Source organism: Thunnus albacares, chromosome 7, assembly GCF_914725855.1.
Source record: "Thunnus albacares chromosome 7, fThuAlb1.1, whole genome shotgun sequence".
NCBI lineage: Eukaryota > Metazoa > Chordata > Actinopteri > Scombriformes > Scombridae > Thunnus > Thunnus albacares.
The window spans coordinates 10,555,001-10,581,133 of NC_058112.1; the positions used below are offsets into that span (position 1 = coordinate 10,555,001).

General features: G+C 44.9%; 1 protein-coding gene across 3 annotated transcripts in view; it reads right to left on the reverse strand.

Moving 5' to 3' along the window:
- The window catches only part of hipk2 (homeodomain interacting protein kinase 2), a 71,760-nt gene that overhangs the window by 21,289 nt on the left and 24,338 nt on the right, over positions 1-26,133 (reverse strand). For all 3 annotated transcript variants that reach the window (XM_044356292.1, XM_044356291.1, XM_044356290.1), the window contains exons 3-4: positions 710-833; positions 1-12 (exon numbers count right to left, since the gene is read on the reverse strand). The exon at positions 1-12 is cut by the window's left edge and continues 108 nt beyond it. In XM_044356292.1, the coding sequence (XP_044212227.1) occupies positions 1-12; positions 710-833 (136 nt within the window). The remainder of the gene's footprint in view (positions 13-709; positions 834-26,133) is intronic.

The window sequence follows — 26,133 nt, forward strand, 5'->3', positions numbered from 1 at the left end:
GATGTACCGGATCTGCAAGACAGAAGATGAAAAATGCATTTGAGACTTTTCACATCATGTGCATGATTGGACCATAAGCTTCATTTAATTGGGAAGCACTGTGAATCTTTACTGCTGATGACAAAAAAGGCTAAAACTTTAGGATGAATGTTCTTTTTGGCGGTTTGAAAATCTAGGGTGACATTAACTACTCCAGACTTATCTGGCTGAACAATGACTAGCACCCAAAGCTCAGCTCAAGAGTCTAAGATTGATTTGAGACTTGTAAATGAGACACTTTGCCAAGTTTTTGGGTTTGTGAAAAATCAGGCAAGCTTGTTCGGTGATGGAGCACAACTTGCTCAAGGTTTTCCCACTGAGCCTCGTCTGACTGATAGAGAGAGGGGAACTCGGCAATGTCTTGCTCTGGAGCACAGGGGCTGCGCTAATTGGACAAGTGGCTCTGTGGCATCTGTTCAGATAAACAGGGAGGCTGCGCAAGAATCATCAGGGGCTGTCAGGGGGATTGGAGAACCACCCCACCCTCCCAAACATACTCATGAGCACACACTAACAGAGAAAGAACACACAAATGCACATGCATTAACGTAACTGTACAGACAATTATGAACACAGATTTATGGGTATGCTAGAACCCAAAGACGGAGTCACAAGTCGCTTAGAGGTCAGGCAACAGTTTAAAAGGGTTCAAGCAATCATGATGTGTTACCTGGTCGTACTCCGAGGCTCCAGGGTACAGGGGCCAACCAAGGAAGAGCTCAGCTATCACACAGCCAAGGGACCACATGTCTATAGCTTCACAGAACGGCAGGCCCAGGATGATTTCAGGAGCTCTGAGGAGAGAGAAACACATCATATTTGTTAGAAATCAGACAACAAAAAGACCAACAGGTGAGGGTCTGAGCACTCTCTTTCCTTTTACAATGTGTTAAATGGATCAGACCACACAGTGCTATAATGGGACTCTTCCGTGACTGACAAAGACACTGAATTTCAGACATAACTGTGACATGACTACAATGACATGTACACTATCTGCGAAAGAGTGAGAGGAGCTTATTTTCACACTTCATATGAGCTCATGGAGAGCTGCCCAGTATAGTAAGCGCAGGTAAGAAGAGGAAATAATCTATGCTGCATATGTACGTAGGAGTGAGCTGAAGACTGTCCATGAATTTTAGCATTGTTCCCAAAGCCGATGCGATTTAATTATACAACAACCACACACAAATTAGGTACACATTTTTGCACACAAACAGACATTGTTTTACAATTCGACACCAAGACAAAATTCAATTAACCTGCTATATCTGAAGGCTGTTAGTGTTATATTATCTTAACATTGATCACTCGATGCAGCCTTGGAAAAAAAGCTTGAGATTTATTTTCGCTGAAGTTGAATATCACTCGGTTTGGCAGTCTCCAAGGTGCCACCTTACAGATTACTGATTGATGACTATGCGGGAGCACCAATCACTGAGCCCCAATCTCTAGTGCCGGGTAGAGGCAGAAGGGTATGTTTACGCAGCTTCACGGTCCACAGCCACAAAGCAATGTGGAAGCAATTATGCCATGAAAAATAAAACCAACATAAATATTCTCTAGAGCATGTGACAAGCTTCATGTGGACTTTTAGTGGGCTACATTTGAGTTAATAATGTCGGTGCTTAATTCTCACGTTGGCTTTTCCCAGTTGTACACACACACACAAACACGCACACACACATACACACATAAAGTGATACACAAAGAGACCATTTCAGTAGAAGAGGAGATAAATATCTATGATTAGATGAAAAAGAAGAAATATTGTTTCAATAATATGAGCAGCACTGCAGTCCCAAACAATTCCCAAATTTCATTCAACACGTTTTATGTCCTGTCAGAAAGACTAATACAGCTCCTGTGAGCATACGTCTCTGATGGGGCTTAAAATAACCACGAAGACAGCGACTCTGCTCTTTAACAATCCAAAGCACTTTCAAGATGTTCTTGGGCTGTCATCTCCATAGGGGGAACTTTCTGGTCAAAGATCTTACCTATTGGTAAGATTTCGCCACTTCGCTCCAAGAGCATTGCAAAGTCTCCACTAAGAGAAAAACGCAGTGCTGCTGTACTATCGCTAACTTCAATCTAATCTAAACTGCAGAAGCTGCAACCCCCCTTTTATCAATTAATGACATATTAATAGCATGACACAGAAGATCACAGAAGCGTAAGGCTGATCTTGGAAAGTTTCTCGTTCACAGCCGAGTTCCCAGTGCTGATTGCCGTGGCCATGGTAACCATGATAATACCCCCCCCCCCCCCAAGCTTAGGCGGGCTCTGGCAGGGTTTTGGTCGTGGAGAGAGAAACGACAAGGGGGCCTGGCCTTGGACCCGCTGGAACTGTAGGTACCAGGGAAACAGAGAATGTGGAAAACAGCATGGGGGGACGCTATAGGACTTTATCGGCCTGTAGGGGGGCGCTGGGTGAGTGGTCCGAGGCCAGCTGGAGGGTTTGGAGGAGAATGAATGAACATACCTCACATACTTAAAAGCAAATTTCCAACTGTAGCCCCCTGCTCCCTATTCACTGCAAACTGACGCTTGGCGAAATGAAAAGAGGGCACAGGCCATTCATTGTATACTGAGCTATGGCTAATATATAGAGACAGAAGACAATAAGAGGACAGACGATGAGATACTGCATAAGAAAAACAAAACAGGAACAGGCGGGAGGGAGTGAGGAAGGCAGAGACACAAATAAAGCAAATGAGGGGGAGCAGTGCTTCGCTCGGTGAAGAGCTCCTGTCACAGAAGGTGGTTATTGGGGTCTGGAGGGCAGCACTGGAACAGACACCAAGACAACACTCTAGCAACAGTATCTTAGGGCACCATTACTCACCAATACAAAGACACCTTCACACACAATGAGCCGAGACGTCTATCAAGAGGCTGCCAAAGAGGCATAAAGGAGCCTGCTAGGCGATTACAGAGGGAACAGCGAGGTCTACTGAAGGTATGAAAGAGAGGAGATGGACACCGGGACTCGGGTCAGGGTGATCCTCCTCTAACAGCCTGTTAGACTGGCTGGAGTTTGGGTAGCTGTGCACACATATGAACAGGTGCACCACCACACAGATAGGCAAGCATACTAAAAAGTACAGTTAAAACTACTAGGTGTGGTCTTCAAGGAGGTTGTGTGTCCCTTCTAGCAGTAGAAACTTGATAAGGACTTCAGAAGCACGTGCTCACATAAATACTCAACTAACCTTTATTGAGAAATGTTTTACAGTGTAAGTCAGTTTAAAATCTTCAGAAATCGTTATAAAATCACTTAATCATTTTGTTTCATGACATAAACTTCTTGACAAACACAGAACAATACGCATTTTGTGAAGATTGTGTCCTATTTATATATTCAAATGAACTGTTTGTACTTTCTTTGCTTATCATGCTGTCTGTGCAGCAGTTGATAACAGAAGCAGGCTGCACTCCGTCATCATCACAGCAATAGTGTTTTTTACATGCAATATTTTTTACGATATAATGAAACCAATATAGCAACCCAGCAGTTCTGTGGCACGATTCACACATTCCTGCACAAGAACACAAAAAATATACCCCCTTATTTGCATGAGTATGAGTTCTCCAAAAACCTCATTTGACAACCAAAAATATGCATGAGCCATTACAAGCTGCAAAAAGTGGAGGCTTTTTCTCACAATATGAGGCTGTTTTTTGACTCAGCTGCAAGGAAATTCTCCCCATCAAAATGTGTTGTGGAGATGAAAGCTGCAGGAAACCCTTTCATCAGATGGTCCTCCAGATCACTGCGACTCCAGCAGACACATGCATACTCAGACCACAGGACCTTCAACTTTCCCCTTTTTTTGCACAGACACTTTGACTGACTTCAAACACCAATTTAAATCAAGTTAGGTAATTCATTCCGCCTCACATATATCTATCTATCTATCTATCTATCTATCTATCTATCTATCTATCTATCTATCTATCTATCTATCTATCTGTCTGTCTGTCTGTCTGTCTGTCTGTCTGTCTGTCTCTCTCTCTCTCTCTCTCTCTCTAGATATATATATATATATATATATATATATATATATATACAGCCAGCTTCAGCAAAGCATTACATTTAGGAGTAATTAGTTGCTTGCTGTGTGTCATGACCACATGGACTCTGCCCCTCTGTGTAATGGTGAGATTTGCTATGTTGATGTTATGCTTGGATCCATTTCAGCTTGAACCTTCCTAGGTTATGCTCCACTGCTCTACTTAGACTGTTCTCATGGCTCCTCTGCCTTCTTTGCCTGCTCTCACTGAAAGCCTCTCCAGTTCAGCAAAAGACAGAGAGAGAGAAAGAGAGAGAGAGAGAGAGAGAGAGAGAGAGAGAGAGACAGAGCGAGAGAGAGAAGGGAAGGGAGGAAGGAAGAGAGGGAGTAACATCGTTGCTCATGATATGAAACCACAAATGCAAATGTACCCCTACCAATTCACCGCTGCCATTGCATGCAAAGCACCCCACAGCTGCTGCTGATGCAGGCCTTTCACTGTCAGTGATAAACAGCACACGCATCAGTGCAGCTCACAAACCTTGCTCCTTTCCTGTCCCCCTTTCCTGCCTAAAGTACTAGAGCACGAGGGATTGACAATTCATGCAGATGTGACCTTTCTTTTCAGTTTAGAGTCAGATGTAAAGTTGCCACATTTTTGGTTTTTGACTGTTTTCTAAATAGAGTTCTGTGGCATTTTAAGACTAAAGCCCTTAAACATAAAAAGGCAGAACAGTCTTAGTATGAACCAAAACAAAATTACTGTCTGTCAGTGTTTCTTTGTGGCTCAAAGAGTGAAAAACCACAGTCTTATCTACCCAACTGGTAGGCTTCAGACTTGAGGTGCTTGGATACACCATCTGAGCGTGCTACTTGCAGCTGACACTGATAATTTATCACCTTTTAAGCTGCACGCCACCTAGCTCATCTCAAGCTGGCATCAGACAGTGCCTCTCGGAGGGTGGTTGTGAGCTTCTCGGCGCAGACCATAGATGTCACATACAGTACAGACGGTGTGCAAACCACTGGCCAGCCAGAGGCTTTCTCTGGATTTCAATGGGCCCCAACTGCATGAGAAGCCTCAGTGTTCAGGCTAGTGACTGTGACAGCACTGGCCCTTGACAAAAGAAAGAGGGAGGGTGGGATCGAGGGAGAGAGAGAGACAGGGAGAGAGAGAGAGAGAGAGTCTGCATGCTGACATCCTCCCAGCTGGCCTGGTCATTGATGAGCCCCAGTCCCCTTGGGAGCCAGAGATGGCACGACTCATGAATGGAGTCTTTCTTCTGCCACCCCAGCCCACCCCTACACCTCAGCCCCTTCACCCACCCCCCTCTGCCAGCCCAGCCAACCCCTACACCTCACCCTTCACCATCCACCCCCTCCTTACCTCCCCTTTGCCAGCAAATCCCCCCTTTCAAACCCCTCAAACTAGGGCGCCGAGGCCAGGCTAGCACTCCCTCCCTGCTCGCCTGTCCACCCTCTGCTCTGTTGAACCGTGCCTGCGCTTGGCTGGCCTGCCAGCCCACACACACATAAACACACATGCGGACACACTCGTGCACACACACACACAGGCTGACATCACAGGCTGTGTGCATGTCAGGATGTATCCATCAGGCTGACCTTCCCTTAGCTTGGCTCCAGACGGGAGACTGATGTATCCCTGGAACCCTGCAGCATTTACACACACATAAATGCACAATGACACACACACGGGTCAGCCAGTCTATGGTAATGGGTATGATCTCTTTCCTTTCCATTTCAAAGACTACCATTGGTCATAATGTAACTATGTTTTATTCAATAGTCAGGCAGTAATAAGTGAAGAGCAGCATGTATGCTAGGGGTAAATAAGATCTTATGCTGGGGTATGTTGAGAGTACTTTTATGACATAGTGCTGGTTAGGGAGGGAGATAACTGTCCGGTGCTAACAGGAAAAAGCACTTCATGAGAATAGAGCCCGCCATTAACTTTCCCCCCTCTATCTTCCTCTCGTCTTTCCCTTTCCTCCCTTCCTTTTGCCTCCTCCCCTCTCTCCATCCCACGCTTTGCCCTTGCCTAATGTAAAAGGCTCCGATTGGTGCTGTGAATGACTCCCTTCCTCCTCTGGGGTATTCATCTACATATTTATGCCCTCAAAGGTTCCTCCACAGCCTCTTTGAAGACGCACCATAGAGAAACACTTTTCTAGATGTATTGCATGGTGGTCGCTGACTGTGAAATCAATGTTCGGAGTTACATCCCCTGCCGTGCACCTGTGGCTCGCAGGAACCCGACCCAACCCAAGAAACACACAGACACTCACACACACACACACACACATACACACATATACACTACATCTCCCCAACCACTCCGCCTGCTCTCATCACATCAGAAATTGCTGCATGATGCACAAGCCAGACATCGGATGCAACGATCATGTAAATGCACATTTATGCAGGCAGATATTATAGATGGCATTTGAATTTTGAGACTTGGGGCTCCAGGTGGTGGGGTGGAGAAAGGGAGGCTGGAGTCCTTGAGAAATGTTGTCTCACTCCCTTAGCAGGGGCGACATTCCTGTTGTTCAAGGTCCTGAAAACAGGCCTACCTCTCCCTTTCTCTTTTCTCACTCTCAGAAAAAGGCATACTGAAAGCGCTGACAAGGCTGGCACTGTTTTACCTGTTAAAGTATTAGTATTCCCTGTGGGTTGAGCAATGCATTACAACCAGGCAAATGAAAGCATATGGAAGGAAAGAAGGAGAGAGGATCTTTCATACAGAAGGAGGGATAGACATCTAAAGAATTACAGTCATTTTAAGCATGGGACTGTCATGAAGTTGCATAAAGCTTTGATCTGGCTCGCTGTAACAGGACAAGAATAGGGTAAACTGCAGACATGTGTCTGCAACTCAACTGTTTAACAGGAATTGTGATTACAGTGACTCAAAAGCATCATTGCAGGCTAATGTAAAATATGGGTAGGAGCTGCGTGTATGCTTGTGCAGGTTGAGGTGCTGATTCAACACAACCTGAGGTGCAGTTAAGCTCAGCAGCCTAAGAGGGAGTAAACTGTAAATGAGAGCTAATATGCTGTAGATAGCATTCGTACATTCAAAGGTGTCATCATCTCACATTTAACTCCTCCCTCATCTTTGATGCATTTTATATAATGAAATATTCAGAGGGCAGAGAGCCACCCCTATCACTGTGGCACACCTGGTACATGAAGCCCTGTTGTCACAGCGTGGCACGGTCAATATTAGCACACAGGATGTGCCACATTCTCTCACATGGCATCACCCAGGCTGTTTTTCAAATGACTGTGTTCATAGCAGCATGAGATAACATAACAGATTTACTATTAGGTAACATAGAGCATCAAACATATTTCACTGCGCTGGCAATACATTTGCTGCTATGGAGACTTCAGTATAGTACTCTTCTCCACTTGCCCTCCCTCTTTCTTCTCCCTCTACTTGCAAAAGCTTCCATTAGCAACACTAACATCTACAAAAAACAAACAATGAGCGCAGCTACAGAGCAGCTCAGTTGTTCGTTTAGACGTCTGTGCAGCGCTTCATCGTTCCCGGTTGGTAATTACCTCTTTCCTGTGGTTATTATTATTCTCCAGCATGCGGCTGATCCTATCAGTAATACATCTCATTTCCACCTGGCAGGCTCTCCCCTGCTCCCTGTAGTACCTGCTATACCCCCGACCCCCATCCCCTGGTGCAGGGGTCAAAGGGACAGAACCTCCTTAAACGGGGGGTGGAGGTAGAAGGGGGGAAAACGACAGAAAGGAGATGAGAAAAAGAATAAGAAGAGGGTGGGTGGGCACAACAATGGAAGATGGATGCCCTCTCAATCAACACTCACCTACCTACACACACGCACACATCTTCTGTCCCTTCTCTTGTCAAATGGAAGAGTGCCGGGAAGAATTTGCGATTGGTAAATGATGGGTATCTGTCATACAGTGATGCTCTCTGCACACACAGCCTGGGGAGAAGATGTAGGGGACGCCGAGAGGGAGCCTCAAGTCTCTCCTGCCCTATTAGTGTAGTGGACTGACAGTGGGACAGTATAAGACTAGTCAACCAGCTACTGGCCAGACAGCGACCCAACCCTCAGGCATGCAGCTCTGCTCTGTCAGACTTGAGTCTTCATGAAAATCAAACTTCACTGGGAGCTCTAATTAATAACTTGAAAATGGTATAATTGATATCACATCCTGGCAGTAAAAAGTATATCAACATAACAGCAACAAGTTTCTTGGAAAGTATTAAATTAATGCTTCTGACCCTTCAGAACGATACCCTCATACTCTGCTAGTCACTACTCTCCACTGTCAACAAATCCAGAGGAAATATGTGGGTCAGACGGAGAGCTCGCTAGCAGTGGGTGAAGCCAAACTAAAGGCAGAAATGCAGACAGACGATAACACATTCTAACATGCAATCACTCAGTCAACCAGCTTTACCAGCTGGCAAGCCTGTCAGGATGGTTGAGAGGCTGACAGGAAGGCAGCAGAACGGGCAGCGAGACACACTGTGCAGACGGGTGCAGGCGGTCAGTCAGGCAGATGAGATTGTGTCTGCTTGTGGCTGAGGGATACTTAAACCGAAGCCTTGATCACTTCAGCAAATTAGAGTGTACTAGGGATTCAGAGAGCTAGGCTTAAACCTCTCACTTGGCTCCATATGAGACTGACATACAATCAAAAGAAAAGCCAGACAATCTGTCCAGCACAGGGCAAGCCACGGCCGGACAGCCCAGAGTCCAGAGCCCAAGTCAAAACTGCAAAATATACTGTGTATCATATCGTAATATGCTATCATAGCCCTTCAGTTGAAAAGCCCAGCATGACTGTTAAACTGCTGGCCAAACCAATCTCAATGTCATTGGCTTGCTTGACTGACTGTCTGCCTGTCTCCCTCTCTTGTGGTTTATATGTATTTTCAGCTGTCTGTTTGATGGGCATTATTTTCGTTTTATTGTCTAGTTTCCTCCAGCGGTTGCTTTAGTCCAATACCGTCCAGAGCAAGAAATTGCGAGGCACTGCATCGTTATGTCCCATTCAGTTGATTTAGGGTGACTAAGACAGAGATCTAGTAATACGGAGAGAGAAAGCGGGGGCAAAGTCAATGTGGTTGGCTATTGGAGCCATACATACTGGATATGTGGTAAAAACAACAGACACCGAAAATCCATTTGAAATGCGGCGCCTGAGAACATATAGCTGGGAGCCACAGGGACGCCGTCCTAACGTTGTAATGACATACGTCTCCCTGCCATTCAATACACACAAACACACACACGCGCACGCACAGTTTCAATCATAAACGCTGCTCTGGTTCACTAGTTCCTTATTTCTGGGGCAAGTGAAAGAGCACATGGGGGAGACATTTGCAAGGCAGACTGAAAAATCCAACCCCCCCCCCCCGTCCCCCCGCCCCTCCTCGCATGCGCTAACATACAGTACATGCGCTACATTTCTCTACCTCCACCCATCCCCCTTCACCCCTCCCTCTCTCTATCACTATCCCTTGTTTGACTACCCTCTTCCTTCCTCCCACCCAGTCGGGCAGTAATACCATCTCCTGCCTAATCAAATTCCACTGTGTGTGACATGAATTCTCGGTGCCCAGGGCTGCGCTGCCTCATGACAAGCTACAGGGCCGCAGAGAGCTGTAACCAAAGCTCACACAGGTCCTATAGAGCAGCTCCCCATCCCTCTCTAAAATTTAACAGAGGGAGAGACCCCCTGGATATGATTCCCCAAGCTTTCTCCTTCTTTCTATCTGCCTGCCTCTCTGCTTGTCTCCGAGTCTGTCTGTCTATGCACAGCGCTACTCTTTGTGGCGAATGTGTGTGTCAAGTCCCTTGAGTGCAGAAGGCGCATGGTTAATTAGAGAGTGGATAGGACAGACTGACAGGCGGATCCAGATTGTTACCCAGATGTGGTCAGATCTTAATACAACACAATGACTGACCCCATGTCCCACTGTCACAATTAACACCATACATGCATGACAGCTATCACATAAGCATGCAAGAATATACACAAAACCCCAAACACACACACACACACAAACACACACACGTCCTCCAGAGTGTCCTTTGGGAAAGGTGAAGTCTCTGTCGATCATGAGTCTTCATGTCCCTCTATCTGCCCCGGCATGCTGCCTGCCTGCTGTGCCCTCAGACACTCTTAACGCCATTCGTCACGCTGCATTCTTCCCTGACAAGAATTAGAAATGTCATCACGTAGAGAAACAACAGCAGGATTATTAAGGCTTTATGGAGGAATTTGGACAAATGGGCCATTCCCTCATAGCGTCATCAGAAGCCGGTCTTCCTGCTTAGGCAAATGAAAGGAGATGGATAGAGTCGTGTGTGGTGTGCTTTTGGATTTGTAAATGAGAGCTGAAGTTTCTTATGATCAGACCAGACGAAGCCATGTCATGGTAGAGGAGTCTGCCTTTGTGTTTGTGCTTTCTTTCTCAAATAATACACATGACTTGAGCTATGAGACTACCTCTGGTAATTGAATGTTTTCACACACATTCATGGATATGTGCATGCATGACTTTATAAAACAGGAGTTGGATGACGCTTCTCACATTCACAAACAGTAAATCAGAGCCACATATAAATCAGAAACAGGCACACAATGTGTAATTTAGCATTTAATTACTTTCATTTGCGTTTATGTTGCTACCGAATGGTGAAATACAGCAAGAACCAACTTCTTAGAACAGGCAACAATAATAAGACATGTCTTCAAAAACAATCAGTCACAATGACAGGTAATTAATTTGGCCAAGCAACAGTGCCCTGCAGTCATTTGCAAGTATAGTCACAGTTAATCACCTCTCAATGACAATAACCTCTGTACTGTTTTTTCTTCCCTCTGTCATATAGAGAGTGATAATTTTCTCCCATCCCCTATATGGTCCACCATGACAGACAATGAAGACATGCTCAACATTTAATATGCCATACATTGTCTATTGAGGGAAAACAATTCCTGCACATCAACAATCAATATAGCATTATCTTTGTCATGTAGCCATACTTGAAGATTCAATTATTATGGACAAAATGACATTGTTATTTCTGCTGCTGTGGCCTCACTCAAGGAGACAGCAAGCAGCTTTGATTCCATCTAAATAGTAATTTGAACAAAACTCACATTGCACCGTCTGTCCTGCCCATCTCATTGTTATGTCCAGCATTAAGCACAGTGGGGGAAGGTTAACTACATTTACTGTATTTGTGTGATTAGGGACGGCAGTGAGAAATTTAGTATCTTAATTAGGCTTTGCTTTGTCAGTATCATTGTGTTGGACATACATAGAGGGAAAAATCAATGCAAGATGCTGCTTGTTGTGAATTTTCAATCGTAAAGACAATTGACAGTGAGGTTAACATCCCAGAAGACCACATCTCCTCTGATCAAGGCTGCAGCTACTGTAATGATTATTTGAATCATTGATTAATCTGCTAATTACTGATTATGCAATGAATTGTTTAGTCTATAAAGTGTCAGAAAATAGTGAAACATCTGCATCACAATCTCCCAAAGCCCTAGTATTTTTGTCTAAATTGCTTCTTTTTGCCAAAGAGAAAAAAATCACAACCAAATCTCAAAGAATATTACAATTACAATGATACACAAATCTGAAATTCTCAAATCTGAGAAGCTGGAGCCAGTGCAAGTTGGGCATTTCTGCTTAATAAATGACTAAAATGATTATTTGGTTTGAATACACAAATAACCATATATTCAAATGGGTTAGATTTCTTGATCTAAGTTCCCATATTCACTGCATGTGAGACACAATGTATGGAGTGCACATTGTGTTTCTCTGAAAGCTGTCAGATTGCCCTTCAGTGTGATAGTCTGGTTTCTATTTTCCCCTCGTGTTCAAAACCTATAAACACAGATAGGGACAGGGGAAAAGGTCATGTTTACAAGCCAAATGATAAAGTATAAAAAGAACCGATAGCACCACCTGAGATTGGAGACTGTTGCTCTTGGGAGTCTAATGACAGACAAGGTTGTTCAGCTCTTTCATGGATGCAAAGAGATTTTTTTTTTCCATGATGAAACATACCAGGAAATGGATGACAAATATGCTTTCATCATGGTTTGTATGTAATAAAAACATTCCACGCAGATATACATGTCCTCTGACAGCTCTATAACTGATGGTTGCCTTCTTTAACCAGGTGTTTTCCTGTCTTAGCTTACCTTGCCCAGAGGGAAGACCATCCCCTCTCACTGAACACACACACACACACACACACACACACACACACACACACACACACACACACACACACACACACAACACAACAAAGGCATTCTGGCTCTGAACATTTCCTTTTGTTGTGGAGTCGGAGGCAACCGACAGTTTTACAGTACAAGCACAAACTGTGGAGCAGAAGCAGTAGCAGCACTGAAGGTGCCTGCTGGACTCAATGTGAATTTTAAACAAGCTCGAAACATGACACATTTACGATTTCTCAGGCAAGAAATCATATTGCACTGAAGGCTGCGTACAGACGAATTCTCTCTTTCTCGTCTATTCGTCTCCCTTGTTCTCTCTTTCCTCCTTTCTTCTTCTCCGCTCTCTCTCTCATGTGAGCGCTCTGAGGGTGCTGCTGGAGGGAGTCCAAAAGGACACAGTGTGAAATGAACACAGCGCTGACCTCGCAGACACCCCCGACACAGCCAATCAGATCACTTTTCCCTGACACATAGGGCGCTATAATTGGTCGGTGGGTGGGAAATATGACTAGTGGGGATTCGAGTGGCGGGAAAAAAAACAGACAGCAAGAGGGGGGGAGCAAGGGAGTGGTGCTACGGTTCCACTATGCACTTTAACCGACCCTTTGCCCAGGACAGGACAGGAAATCTCCCAAACAAAAGCTAGCTGTCATCTCCTCCTGACAGGCTCGCTCCGACCAAAGCTGCTCTCAGCTGACTGGCAAACCGACCAATCCTTGAGGGAGATAGCTTGTTGTAATCTGGTTCTGTCTCACATTCCAGACGTCTCTGGTGAGCAAGGCGAGAGAGCATGCCCTGAACCCTCAAACAGGAAATTAGTCAGAATGTTCTTCCTTTCTTTGGGATGGAACCTCAGCTGTGGCCAGTCAAGGGTCAAAAACAACCCTGCATGTATAAATACAAACACACCCATAAGCTGACATACACACAGAGGCAAAAAAACAACAACACAGAAATGCATCCACAAATCAAGTACGTATGGACGTGCACACACCCTTCTCCCAGACATCACCACTCACAGCTGCACGCCCCGGGCCTTTGCTATCTCCAGCGCAAACCCAGACTCACATCAGCCACATTCCACAGTCTCCCCAAGCCCCAGGGGCAGCTTCACAGCTGGGCACCGAGCTGAGCTGTTCCCTCCCTCCCTTGCTCGACTTTCATCATCACCATCCCCGCCTCCCTCCTCTGCTAACCATCCTACACACCCCAAAACAGAACATATCCTTCCTTTACCCCTGCATCCGTGTTTCAAATCGTACTGGAAGAGAAATCGTCCTCCTCCCGCACGCTCTCTCCCGTCGGCTCATTCACAGTTTACAGGATGCGGTTAGACAGAATCAGCTGAGGCCAAAACAGTGGATCAAGATGACAAAGAGCTGCCCGAATGTTAATGAGTTCTTCTCAAATGCTGCTGTTATTGAATACCGTTCTGTTCTCTCGTAGCAGCTGTCTCTTTTAAAGTGTGTCATGTTGACAGGGGGTAAAAAGACATGTCAGCAAACAGAATACATAATCTAATAACTTCATCTGTGACTGTGAGGCTATCTTGTTGCCAGCAGTCGATAGATGAAACCAACCTCATCGTGCAATAAATGAATGTGTGACACAAGTTTTAAAGCCTCCCAGAAAGAGGAGGCTGGTTTGGGGATCTGACAATTTTCCCTTTTTCAACCAGCTCAGTAGTGACATTTAGATGGCGGGCACTATAAATTATCATACTATCAATCAGAGGTGTGTATGAGATGACTGATAGTTGAATCAAGTCTAATTAAATATCAGCAAAAATTTTGATATCCCAAAAGTTCCAAAAGCAATACTGAGATCCAGGTGAACACAGCAAAGAATTTGCCACATCTGTTACCGCTAAGGAATGTGCAGGTCTGCATTTTGAAGAGAAAAAAAAAAACAAAACTCAAGAAGAAGCCTTAATGAAATGTATCCTTCCTGTCCATGAGGCTCTCACTGGCTCCAAAAAAAATGCAAGAAAATTATCTACAGCAGGCCAATTGGACAGAAAAGCTGAATCCACACACCTGCCAAGCCATGCAAAATACCAACCAATACATTTACATCTCTGAATGTGAGTGCGCACATGTGGGTGTAGGCTATTAGTGTTCATGGATGTGTGTGTCTGTAAATAGTTAAGGCCAGGCTCTGTTTCATCATTTCAGTAAATGCCACGCAGTATATCAGTCTAACTGCATACGTCTCAGGCCATTTCCATATCTGTAATAGAGAAAGCCCATCTCCCATCTGAGCCGCTCCTCCACTGCGCTCAGAGAGCCCAAATAACACACACACGTCTGCACAAATGTGCGCACATACACACCGCATCTCTGATGAGCTGACACAGAAAACTAGATTTATTAAGGGGGGGGGGGGGGGGGGCAGGATAGATGCAGAATGTCTGTGTGTGTGGGAGGGGGTGTAATGTCAGTAATGGACACAAGTTGTAGACAAAAACCCACACAATCGCACACACACACACACAAAAAACACAACCTCCCGCTCAATCCTAGCCGTAAAGTGCATCACTCTCCTCTAAGAGACCTGTTTATTTCAGACCTGTGACACAAAAGCCACAGCGGCATGCAGACTTATCTCTCCACATCCCTTGAAACGCAGTGCAGCCCCCAAAGAGCTCCCTGGCGCTCAACATGCCACTTTCAATTAGTTCCACAAAGAGAGTCTTCCACTACCAAAAAGAAGATGGGAGCTCATTACTGAATTCCTCTCTACTCTCGGCTTTGAAATATAGATCAGGAGGCTACGTCTGACTGCTGGGGCCGTGGATGTACCGCTCGCGGACTGTGCCACACCAGTCCGGAGCAGATGAGCGCAGAGTGCCGTCTCATAGATTAGCCACTCCTCAGGTTTAACAGCCCCAACAGCTTACCCTCTATCTCACCATTAGCTCTCTGCCTACCCCTCTTTCTCTCATTTGCTTTCTCCTCTCTCTCTCTTTCTCTCTCTCTCTCTCTCTCTCTCTCTCTCTCTCTCTCTCCACTAAACAGGCTCCCTGAAGCCACAGCTCTCAGCACTAAAACCCACAAATGGGAAAATACCAGTTCTAATAATCTGATGAGAGCGTAAGAGAGAAGCAGCAGAGGAAATGTGGATATCATATCACACAGCGGTACTATTATAAGCGCATACACAGAGGCAGGTGCTGATAAGGCGATGCAAATTCATTCAGGTATTCTAATGAAACTAAAGCTTAGCAAAGCTGCAATGGGGGGATTTTATGGAAATTAGCTGTTGTATGGAAGTTCATTAAGGTTAGATTCAACACATTAAAATCCAAAGATTCAAAAGTACTCGTATGACTTATATAATAAAGAAATGCATATCTGTTATGGATCATTTGAAATAGGAATGCACAGTAACAATAATGTCATAAAACATGGCAGCTGCATTCAGCGTGATATTAAACAGTCGGGGGGAATCCATTTCTTATCTGGCCAGAGCAGGAAACACAATAGCCACCGTGATGCAGCAATGCTAGTTAATGGTTTCCCCTCGGGACCAAAAACAGCACGTTCACCATCATCTAGCTGTTTACTTTTTGACTGATAATCTCATTAACTACACACAGGCCTCCATGCTGCTGCACCGCATTCATAACACACGACATGCATGTGTGTGTCCGGTATGCACATAGCTGGCTGCTTGCGCATACTGTATGTGGTGTGACATCTTAATCTACAGACAGTATGTTTATACCTTCAATTAACAACTTCCATTAGTACCATCCTCAGTGGAATGCCACCAGCTAGGTTACGAACAGGCAGTTAATTAGAAGATATTGGCTGAAACTGCGGAGTGACCATTAGGGATTGTGCAGGTAGGAGACACGTGACCCGCTGCCACTTTCATCTGGAGAAAAAAAAAAAAAAATCATTGTGTTGTGCCCTCCAGTTAGTCAATTCCTCTCCTGTCAATTGGCCACAACATGCAGAGGTATAAGACACTGGGGTTGAAGTTTCGGTTGCTAGGCCACTGATGGAGATTCAGTGCAGTGATGGGGGATAGAGGGAGGGGAGGAAGTGAAAGAAGTAGGAAGGGAGGAGTGGGTGGGTGTAATGGCAGTGAGAAAGGAGGGGTATAGGGTCTTGATACTCTCTCTGATTCGCTCTCTATGCAAATCACAACAATCACAGGAAATGCCTGGGCCTTGGCTCCAGCTAATTGCCACGGCAATAACAAAGGAGGGCTTCCTTTGAGCGGAGAGGCAAATTAAACATTAGTTTAGAGTTTTCTTGGAGACCAAGGGATGTTATAATTACCCAGAAACCTACACATCAGCACTTTGCACGCCACGCGTCCCACTCTCACAGCCTGGTGGAGGAAAACAAATGTATCTCATATTCTGGAAGAGAGGTGTTTGGGGGGGACGTAAGGGGTGGTAGGAAAGGAGTACCAGGAGTGAGATAGAGTGGGGGGGGGGGGGGAAATGGAGGAGAGAAAATAGTGAAGGGCATGGAGAGGGATGAGAGCAGAAAGCAGGGGATGGGGGAGGACAGAGATGGAGAGAGATGCGGGTGGATAATGAGGGAAAAGGAGGTGGAGAATGATAGCCCATCTCACCAGACCTCTCCATGCTGGTAGCGAGGCATCAAAATGTACACCCACTATTAGCATATTGACCCCACCCCTCTCCTCTGCCCTTTTTCTCCCTCATTATCATCAGGCATGGTGCATGGGAGACGCAGGAAACACAAACCAAGCTCATTTCCCATCACATGTTAGCCTAAATGTCACGCCAGCGATGAAATGAGAACATAGAGCAAATGGCGCGTCTATGCCGTGCGAATGTGTGCTAGTTTGGCTGTCTAGCCACCTACGGGTTAAGTCTGCGAGCACTTCACTAATGTGGGTCGGTGCAGCGGAGCATGTTGCAGGCGAAACAAACAAGGCTGAATCTAGCTGAGATATGCAACCATGGAAACTTCAGGAGACGTCCTTGGATCTCCTCCCCTAAGGGGGAGGGAGGCAGAGTCCCTGCCTCAGTCAGGAGGGCCGACATTGGGCCTTAAGCGATGTGATGTGTCCTGGATGGCAGGTTCTATGTTTGATCTATGTCTGAGGGCAGCGGCAAAGCCTGACACATTCACCCAGTCTGTCTAACCTAAATGTTCATTCAAAGGGCCTGTTTCTCCCTGCAGCCAGACCCTGCCCTCTATCCGTCTGTGGGTCTATCTATTTATTTCTTACCAATCTGCCAGCTTGCCTGTCTGTCTGTCTTCCTGCTGGTCTATCTGGTTTTAGCGTCTGTCTATATGTCTGTCTGACTGTTTATAGGTCAGGTCTGCTTGCTAGCTGGAAAGTCTGCCTTCCCACACACTGTATGGACACACGAGCCACTGACCATGCCCTGGAAATCTAATCATCCAGCACAGTTGGATGTTTGTTGTGCTTGTACACACAGATGTGCATACAGGAGTGCAAACAGCCAGCCATGTACACAAACAAAAGGAGTTCCACCCAGCTATGGTAGGGTAGGAGTAGGGTTTTTTTTTTTTTGTAAAGCAGAGAACACAGCCCTGGCTCTTGATGTGCTCGTTAGTATTTGAGCTTAAAAAGCAGATTGTGTGTTGTATTAGTCACACAAGGCTAACCCCTTTCTCACTCTATACACCCATTTGTACATACACACACATCCACAAAGACACATACACACACACACAAACCCCTCTACGTCAGCAAGCCAAAGTCGTAAAATTTGCTCTCTAATTGGCATGTAGTAATTTTGCTCGCTCCTATAATAAAAGAAACTTTTTTTTAACCCAATTACCTCTCCATGTTTATGTAATGGGGCTTGTTATTTTCTGACTTTTAACATCCCCCCTCATATAACTGTAAGCTATGTGAATAACAGCCTTAATAGACCACAAGTCCTCAAGGATTTGTTAGTTTTAGTGAAATCAGGGCTGTAGTGATACAGTGTTTGCATGCAATCCAGTGCAGGGACATCAGTTAATTACATAAATTGGAGCAGGATCAGGCCAGGCATGAAAGAGATTATGACACAAGGGCAGACTGAACGGTTAGAGGGACACAGCCCAATGTTTCTGACACCAGAATTCAGAGAGAAAAAATTACATCACTGTGTTCGGGTTATGTAAAATGCCAGACCTGCTGTAAGACTACAACTCCCTCTGAGAAAAACAGTTAGAAGGAAATAACTCCTTAACAGAGACAGAGTGAGAGATGGCCTATTTAGCTTAACCAGAATTTCTTTCCTTGTGTTCAGGTCAGCTATGAGCATGAAGAAGAACAGCCAGGAAAAGCAGATTGTGTGTATGCGAATGAAGACAACTGCAAACAAACTTCACCAGAGAGAGAAAAAAAAAAAAAAAAATCCAACTGACACCCTGGCTAAAGATATGCTCTGTGTGGTAAAATAGAGACCTGCTAGCGAGCCAGCACTAGAGGGGGTGTGAGATCTCCACCTCCTCATCAGTAGGCCTAAAATCTATCTCATAGGCACGCAGAAACCCAGAGGGGAGATCAAAGCCTGTGTGATCCAGTGGCTGTTATATCACCCCCGGCCTGCTCTCCCACTGCGGGGCCTCCTGTTACGGCGCAGGCAACAGGGAAGAGAGGGAAATACACAATACTGACCTGGTCCCATCTATGCGTGAAACCTTCCAGGATTTTTAGAGGAGGATTTAATTTTGCCCCCCTCCCTATGCAACTGCATTTACATTCCTCTTTGCATTCCATTAATTTCCATTTGTCCACACTTGCATGTTTTTGCAGGCAACATGAATAGTCATGAGCTACACATGCACTCACAAAAGAGATACACAGCCCCAAGAACAAAAATGAGTTGAATATTGAATCTTTTTTTTTTTTTTAGTCATTGTTCACACTTAAGGCTAAATATTTCAGCCATTGCCACAGATTCATTTTGGTATTTGTTCTTTAATTCAACATTTATTTCACCGGGTTTGACAATTATGAAAAATAGGAGCCTGCTGCTTCCTGCTGTCCCCACTCCATTGTTCACCTTGTTATACTCTGATTTAAAATCAGCGCTTCCTCCCCTCTGACTCTCCCCTCCTGTGTGCTGGAGGGGAGAGTCAGAGGGGAGATGAAGTGAGGAGACAGGCACGATTGGGCTCTGTTTTCTTCCCTCAGTGGAAAGGCATCTCAACAGGCCTGCTATTGACCACATACACTAGGGGAGGGAGTGGGTCAATGTAACAGAGAGCAGAGGACCATTTTGGACCACTTAACTATAATCAGTAAATGCACCCTGGTCGCAAATAGAGCAGGGCCACCCTGAGAGCGTTCGTTTTGCTCACAGCTCTTGTCTGCATTTTATTCTGCTCCACAGGAACCTTGTAATGCAAATAGCACTCCTCGCACCCAGCTTAACAATGGTAAAGGAGGCGGGAGGTGTGTTGGAGCATGCTGCTGTCCTCACTTGGTGTTTGTTTCAATGAGCACAGTTGCTTCCCTGTGTTTCAGGCTTAAACAATCTATAACTCCTTATATATACTTATGCTACACTGTTCCAGTTGAGCCAGCATGCTGTAAAATAAACCTTTCAAAACAGGGCTCATGTGGTGAGAGCAAACTGAGGGTCATCATCTGTTGTACGCAGGCTCAACATTCGTGACCGATGATTTGCTCTGGTCTGGGGTCGGCACTGCTTCAGCTGTCTGCAGTATATCTAAAAGGGCTGTTATGACTCGTCCTCAGATGCTTCAGCAGAAGGCTTTATGCAATTAACCCCACGAAATGGCTTCTTTTCATAAATCAAGACTTGGGAGAGGCTGTGATAGAAAGAGAAGCTCTTTTAGGCTGAAAACAAAGAGGAGACAGAAATGTGACAGGTAGCTGGTGCTATCACACTGAGCCTCTCCGATGCACCGACACACGCCTCAACTCATTTATGATTCACTGCACTTAGTCATCCATTTTCCTCCTTTTTTCCCCCTGCTCCCATGAAAAAAAAGGCGAACAAAGCAGACAGACAGGCAGACGGACGGACAAACAAACAGAGGGTCTTTTTAACTGATGCTGACGTTTCTGCAGAACAGGTGCTGTTCTTGATTTGAGCCGCAGTGTGCAAAGATGATTCAAAGAGAAGACTTGAAGACAAAGACTTGCGCATGAGTTCAAGGAGTCGGTTAAACGATTTGAGAGCAGCAGTGTTAACTCTGTCAGCAGCATGGGCATCTGTGATGCTTGTGGGTACAGATATTTGACTGTAAGACACCTGTTAGCACACACACACACACACACACACACACACACACACAAAGAAAGGAAAGCGAACCCACAATAAAGTATCTGACCTCCTTTTTCGTTAACCACCTGTTTACTGTTCTAAAACGGAAAGAACAATACTCATATTTGCATTCATTCTCATTCAAAAACTCCTCTGTGCATGCACATATTCCATACATGAAAAAGTTTCAGTAAGATATTTCTTTTTCTATCCTTGATACCGGATGCATCTCACAGGCCAAGGATCTGCTGAGTGTTCTGACACATGGTCATGCAAAGCTTCTTCTCAAACACCCAACAACTTCCAGAAATATAGTACAGTCACATACTATATTGAAGCTCTCTGCCCTTATGGCCAGCTGAGAGGGATGAGGCTTTATGATCCTATATGGCTCCTGGATGTGATGATCGAAATGCCAGGCAGATTTGTGTGAGGGACAGAGGTCAAGATAAAGGAAATGGAGAGAGGAAGGGAGGGATGGGTAGAAGCAAGAGGACATCGGATTCGGAGGAAGGGAGAGGATGACGACCGCAGTGAAAATGTATAAAAAGAAGCAAAGAGGGGAAAAAGGGGACAAGGGGCAGAGATCGCTAATGAAAGTTCCCTGCTGTTTTCTCAGCTGTTCTTCTCAGTGCCCTGAGCAGCGCTGTATACAAGGCCAGAAACTCTGCTAAATGGATCATCTTTCTCCTTCTCTTACTCTCTCAAACACACACACACACAAACACACAGTGGAATAGAGAGGAACACACTTAAAAATCCCATCTTTGTGTCGGAGTTGAAGCCTTATTGTCACCATGGCGACACTGTGAACAACAGGGTTGGTTTGGGACTTCGAGCCGTTGGGGGTTTTTGTGCTCCTCCAGCACCTATGTGTGTCATGTCAAGAGCCTAGCACACATATTGACCCAGGATGGAAGTGGAGAATAGGCAGTCTCAACATCATCCTACTTTTGCATTTAAAACCAGCTTCAAAACTGGAAAGATGTGGACATTTTTAACAACAACAAAGACTTTAATAAGAAATTGCAAGAGTTGTAAGAGAGCAAGCATTTCTGTGAGAGAGCAGTTGTGACTCAAAACCAATAATAATAACATTGTCATCAGTAAAATCTATACTTTTTTATGCCCTGCAAGGGAGCACAAACACACAATGTACACAGCTGGTAACAGGCTGCAGATGAAAGCCAATTTGGGTTTCTTTGTGTAACTGAGAGCTTCAGTTGGACCACAGGTCCCTGTGGAACAAAGACAGAGAGAAGCGAGGGAGAAAGAGGAAGAGTTCGAGAGCGAAAGAGGGAGAGTGAGTGAGATAGTGAAAGAGAAAGGGAGGAGAAGGAGAGCTAGGCAGAGAGAGCGAGGGGGGCGTGGGGTGGGGTGGGGTGAGGGAGGGGGGGGGGACAGGGTGTCCTAGCCCACCTGGGCAAACAATAGCAATAGCGAGATGAGAGTGTGGCTCAAGGGCCCTCCCTGTCCCTAAAGTACACAGCTGTCGGTTGGGGCAGGCAGGCAGATCAAAAACAGCTCCGGTCTAGTTCAGGTGTTGCACCTTCAGAGGGAACAGACAATTTTGGAACAAGAGCCTTGGTTGCCATGTCGACGGCCGCAACAGAGAGACTCTTTTTAGAACTGACGTGAAATGATGCGTGTAAATGTTCTTCATTCATTTCAACAAAAACACAGGACAAAAGAAACTGAGAAAAGACTTGAATACACTTTTAAAGGATGCAAGGACGCTTTATTTAAGTCACTGGTGTTAAATGCTTTTCCTGCTCAAATGAGTAGTTTATTTGCTCAAAGCTTTTGCAGTATCCAGGGTTGCTAGTTAATGGATTTGTGTAATATGTATTGAACCTTGATTTCTGTTTATGAAGTCCAAGCCTCCAATGGCATACGTACAGAAAACCCTCTATATTCACTTTCTTGTAAGCTTCAGTTGCTCTTGATTAGTGTGAGAAGTAAAAGTACACTGTTGATGAATGACCTATGAAATAACAGAGTCTGTTTCAAGGGTGGTATGTATGTCGATGGTAGATAAGAGTCTGCTTGAAGCTAGTGTGTGTATATGGAAATAACATCATAAAAAGAACCACAGAGGGGGAAAAATGCATGTAATTCTCTTTCACTGGGTACAAGAACAACAACACTGTCTTTGTTTAAAGAGAAGCCATCTGTTTGATGATATATAGATTCTGGCTGTAATGAAAGACTGTGTGGTGGTGTTGCTGCCTCCCTGACGTCCCTGCTGTGTTTAAAGGGGTGATGTGAGTTATGTCCAGTTCACACTGATAACGCACACACACAAGATGCCATGTTCTCTCAGCTCAGTGATACCTAGTCAGGGCACACCTGGTGCCACGTTAAATGTGTTTATGCATTAAGCCGGAGCTTCTATTGTAGAGAATGGGAATGCATGTCCAAATATTTGATTGGTGCTGTACATATGCATATATGTGCAAACACATCCCCAGTACACTATAAATCACTCGATCCAGCAGGGCTATTAGGCGGTTTGAGGATGTGAACATTGAACATGTTGTGTGTATCGGGACAGGACACAACCTTTTTGTTTAATCAGCCGGTCACACACACACAGCACACATGCCGGATTGCCTAGTATGGTTGCGCTTCTACTGCTCATATTTATAGTGATAATGTGCCTGTTTTGTTTTCTCCGAAACACTTTTATTTTTTCTCTTTTTCACTTCTTTTTTTATTGTATTTCTGCTTTTTTTCCCCCTTTTGTTATCTACAATCTGACTGAAACATGTTTTTTTTTGTTTCCTCTGTGGGCTGATATATAGTGTCTTAATGCTCTTCGGTGCCTCCCAGCTTGTGCACTCAATAACCAGCTGATCTCAACAGACAATCCGACGCTCCTCGCTCATAAAACACTGGGATTAGTCTTCAAAGCTCAGTAGCCAAGCACACAGAGAAAGTTCATTAGTTTGCATTACTCTTTCTTGTGAAATTTGGCAATGTAGTAGTTTGAATTTAGCAATAAAATAGAGCTGTTTCCCCCCTCTGTCTGCAGCCTGTCTGCAGCAGTGATCCCTAAAGAAATGGGTTTGCCCACATGTAGACTAAACACCCTTGGACGCTGCTCCATTCCTAATGATAACCCTTTTAATATTTAACCAGGATCCAAAACAGGAGTAATTATTTTTCCAAACAAATTACGCCTCAAGCCAAAACCACCGCAATCTGATACACCACAGCGATACATTCTCTGTCACAAGGCGCTATTAGTCATTTTAAATTATTTATCAAGCTTGGGCGAAATAGGATTTGCTTCAGAGCCGTTTTATGACTAGTCTATTGCCTCAACAGAATCTGGAGTGGCCTTTATATTCCAAAAAAGCAATTTTTATGAAAAGCTCCTCTGGCTCATCCTCAGAAACCCCTGGAGACTCCATATGTGAGCAGTTCACTGAGACACAAGGTCAATAAAAGAATGATGATGCTGACGTACATTCTGAGGAAACAGCCTTTTCATATGACTTCTACACAAGGTTGCTACATGAGACTTCACCCCAGACTACTCCATGATGCTAACAGATACTTGCATCAGGTCCTTTGTGTTGATAAATGTCATGCCATAAACTTCCCTAACCCTTTTGCTGACCCATAAATGGCTTAAATGGTAAAAAGAAAAAAAAAACATACTGTATCAAAGGTCAATTGACGCATTTTCAATTGATTTACATTAAACCATGACAAAAATGTATGATAGCTTAAAACCTGAGTTGTTGCCATGCCTTCCAGAAATCTATCAATTTCTTTTCATATATCTGTTTCATATCGACTAATCTTGACTAACATACAATATCTTATTGTAAGAAATGTGAGCAAAGAGTGGCATTAATAACTGGAATCTAAAAGTCACATAGCAATGTTGCTTTATGACTTTATGAGTGGTGCTGAAAATAGCCCGTGTAGTAAGAACAGAGCCTCATTCAATTCTGCCATCTGCAATGAAAAATAGCAACATTTTTATAGAGCGACAACTGTCACCATGAATATGAGCTATGTTAAATTGAGCCATCGAACATCTTCTATCAAATGCTATGGACACGTTTAAAAGGGAAGGAGAGATGTGACATAAAAGTAGCAGATAAATGTGTTAAAATGGTAGTTAGAGAAAAATCAATTTATTGTGTTGAGCCAGGGATGATACTAAATAAGGAGATGGAGAGCGATGGGAGGGGGGGTCATCAAAGCCTCCTTTTCTCTCTATACAGGGCCCCCAGCTGGCTGGCTGAGCGACGGAGAGCTCTACCCACTTGCCTGCTGCAAATTAGCCAAACTATTTACCCTCGTATATGCACATTAGCAAATTCCTCCAATTGAGAAAACAAATGCATCTGTTTTGTTCTGTTGAAAACTTCATGGGAGCCTGCATGGGCCTCTGCACACCAGGCATTCTCTGTCACAGTGGCAGTCAGTCCGAGCACACACACACGCACACACACACACACACACACACACACAGCCAGCATGGAGCCAATTGCAGGTCCCTGCCGGGCCTCCCCAATCCCCCCCCAGTCGTCTCCCCAGCTGGACAACTATAGCTTGGATCAGTCTGCCTCAGTGTCTCTCCTGCCCTCTATTTGTCTCTTTCCAACTGTTGTTGACAGTCTCTGTTTTTCTCTGTCTTTATAACTCTGTAATTGGACCACTCTGCGTTTTCATAAATACTCCCATGACCTGCTTTAAATTAGGAAATTCAGGGGCCCAAAATGAACATTTCTTTTTTTTTTTTCCCTCTTCTTTTTTAGCAAGCCTTCTCTGCCCTTGCTGCATATTTTCCATCCTGGTGTTAGGTTTTAAATATTCATGTAAGTGGATGGAAGAGGTGAGGGGGGTGAAGGGAAGGTGAGGGGAGGTGGGAAAGAAGAGAAAGGGAAGGAGGGCGGGAAGGAGCCGAGGCGGCGGTGGGGGCTAACCCCTTTCTGGAGCTCCCTGCGGAGAGATGGTGGGCATACAGGAATGGTGGAGGGAGGGGGGGTCAGCAGGGGGCCTCATGATTTATTTAGACCTGGGGGCACCTGTGCCAGTCAACCGCTGATGGCAGCCATCACCCTGCCAACCCCACACTTGCTTGAATCCAGAAAACAAAGACAAATCTGTGGCATGAAGGAAAATTAATATACGACTACTGCTGTGAGAAATGTCACCTGTCCGGTTAATGATTTTCAGCATTAATTGAGAAGAAAATTTCCATTGTTCTGCAGTTGCAGCCCTATAGACGAGTCTGGATATTTTAATGACCTTCGACTTTGTGATTTTTTTTTAGTCAGCCTGCTACGTTCTGCAGCAACACTACACCTGTAAGGTTGAACAAGTTCTTACGTCTGTGCTGCCAACACTTGCTAACCACCTCAGAAGCTTAGGTGAGGAAAAATCCTGTTTCAAATAAGCCAATCAATATAGAGCAGAGAGATTGCAGCCTTAGTGAGCTTGAGTGGGCGGCTCACTGCGTTTTATCAAGGCAGCTTAATTTCCGTCAGCTTAATATCCTGGGAAATGTATGGAAATTGAACTGCGAGG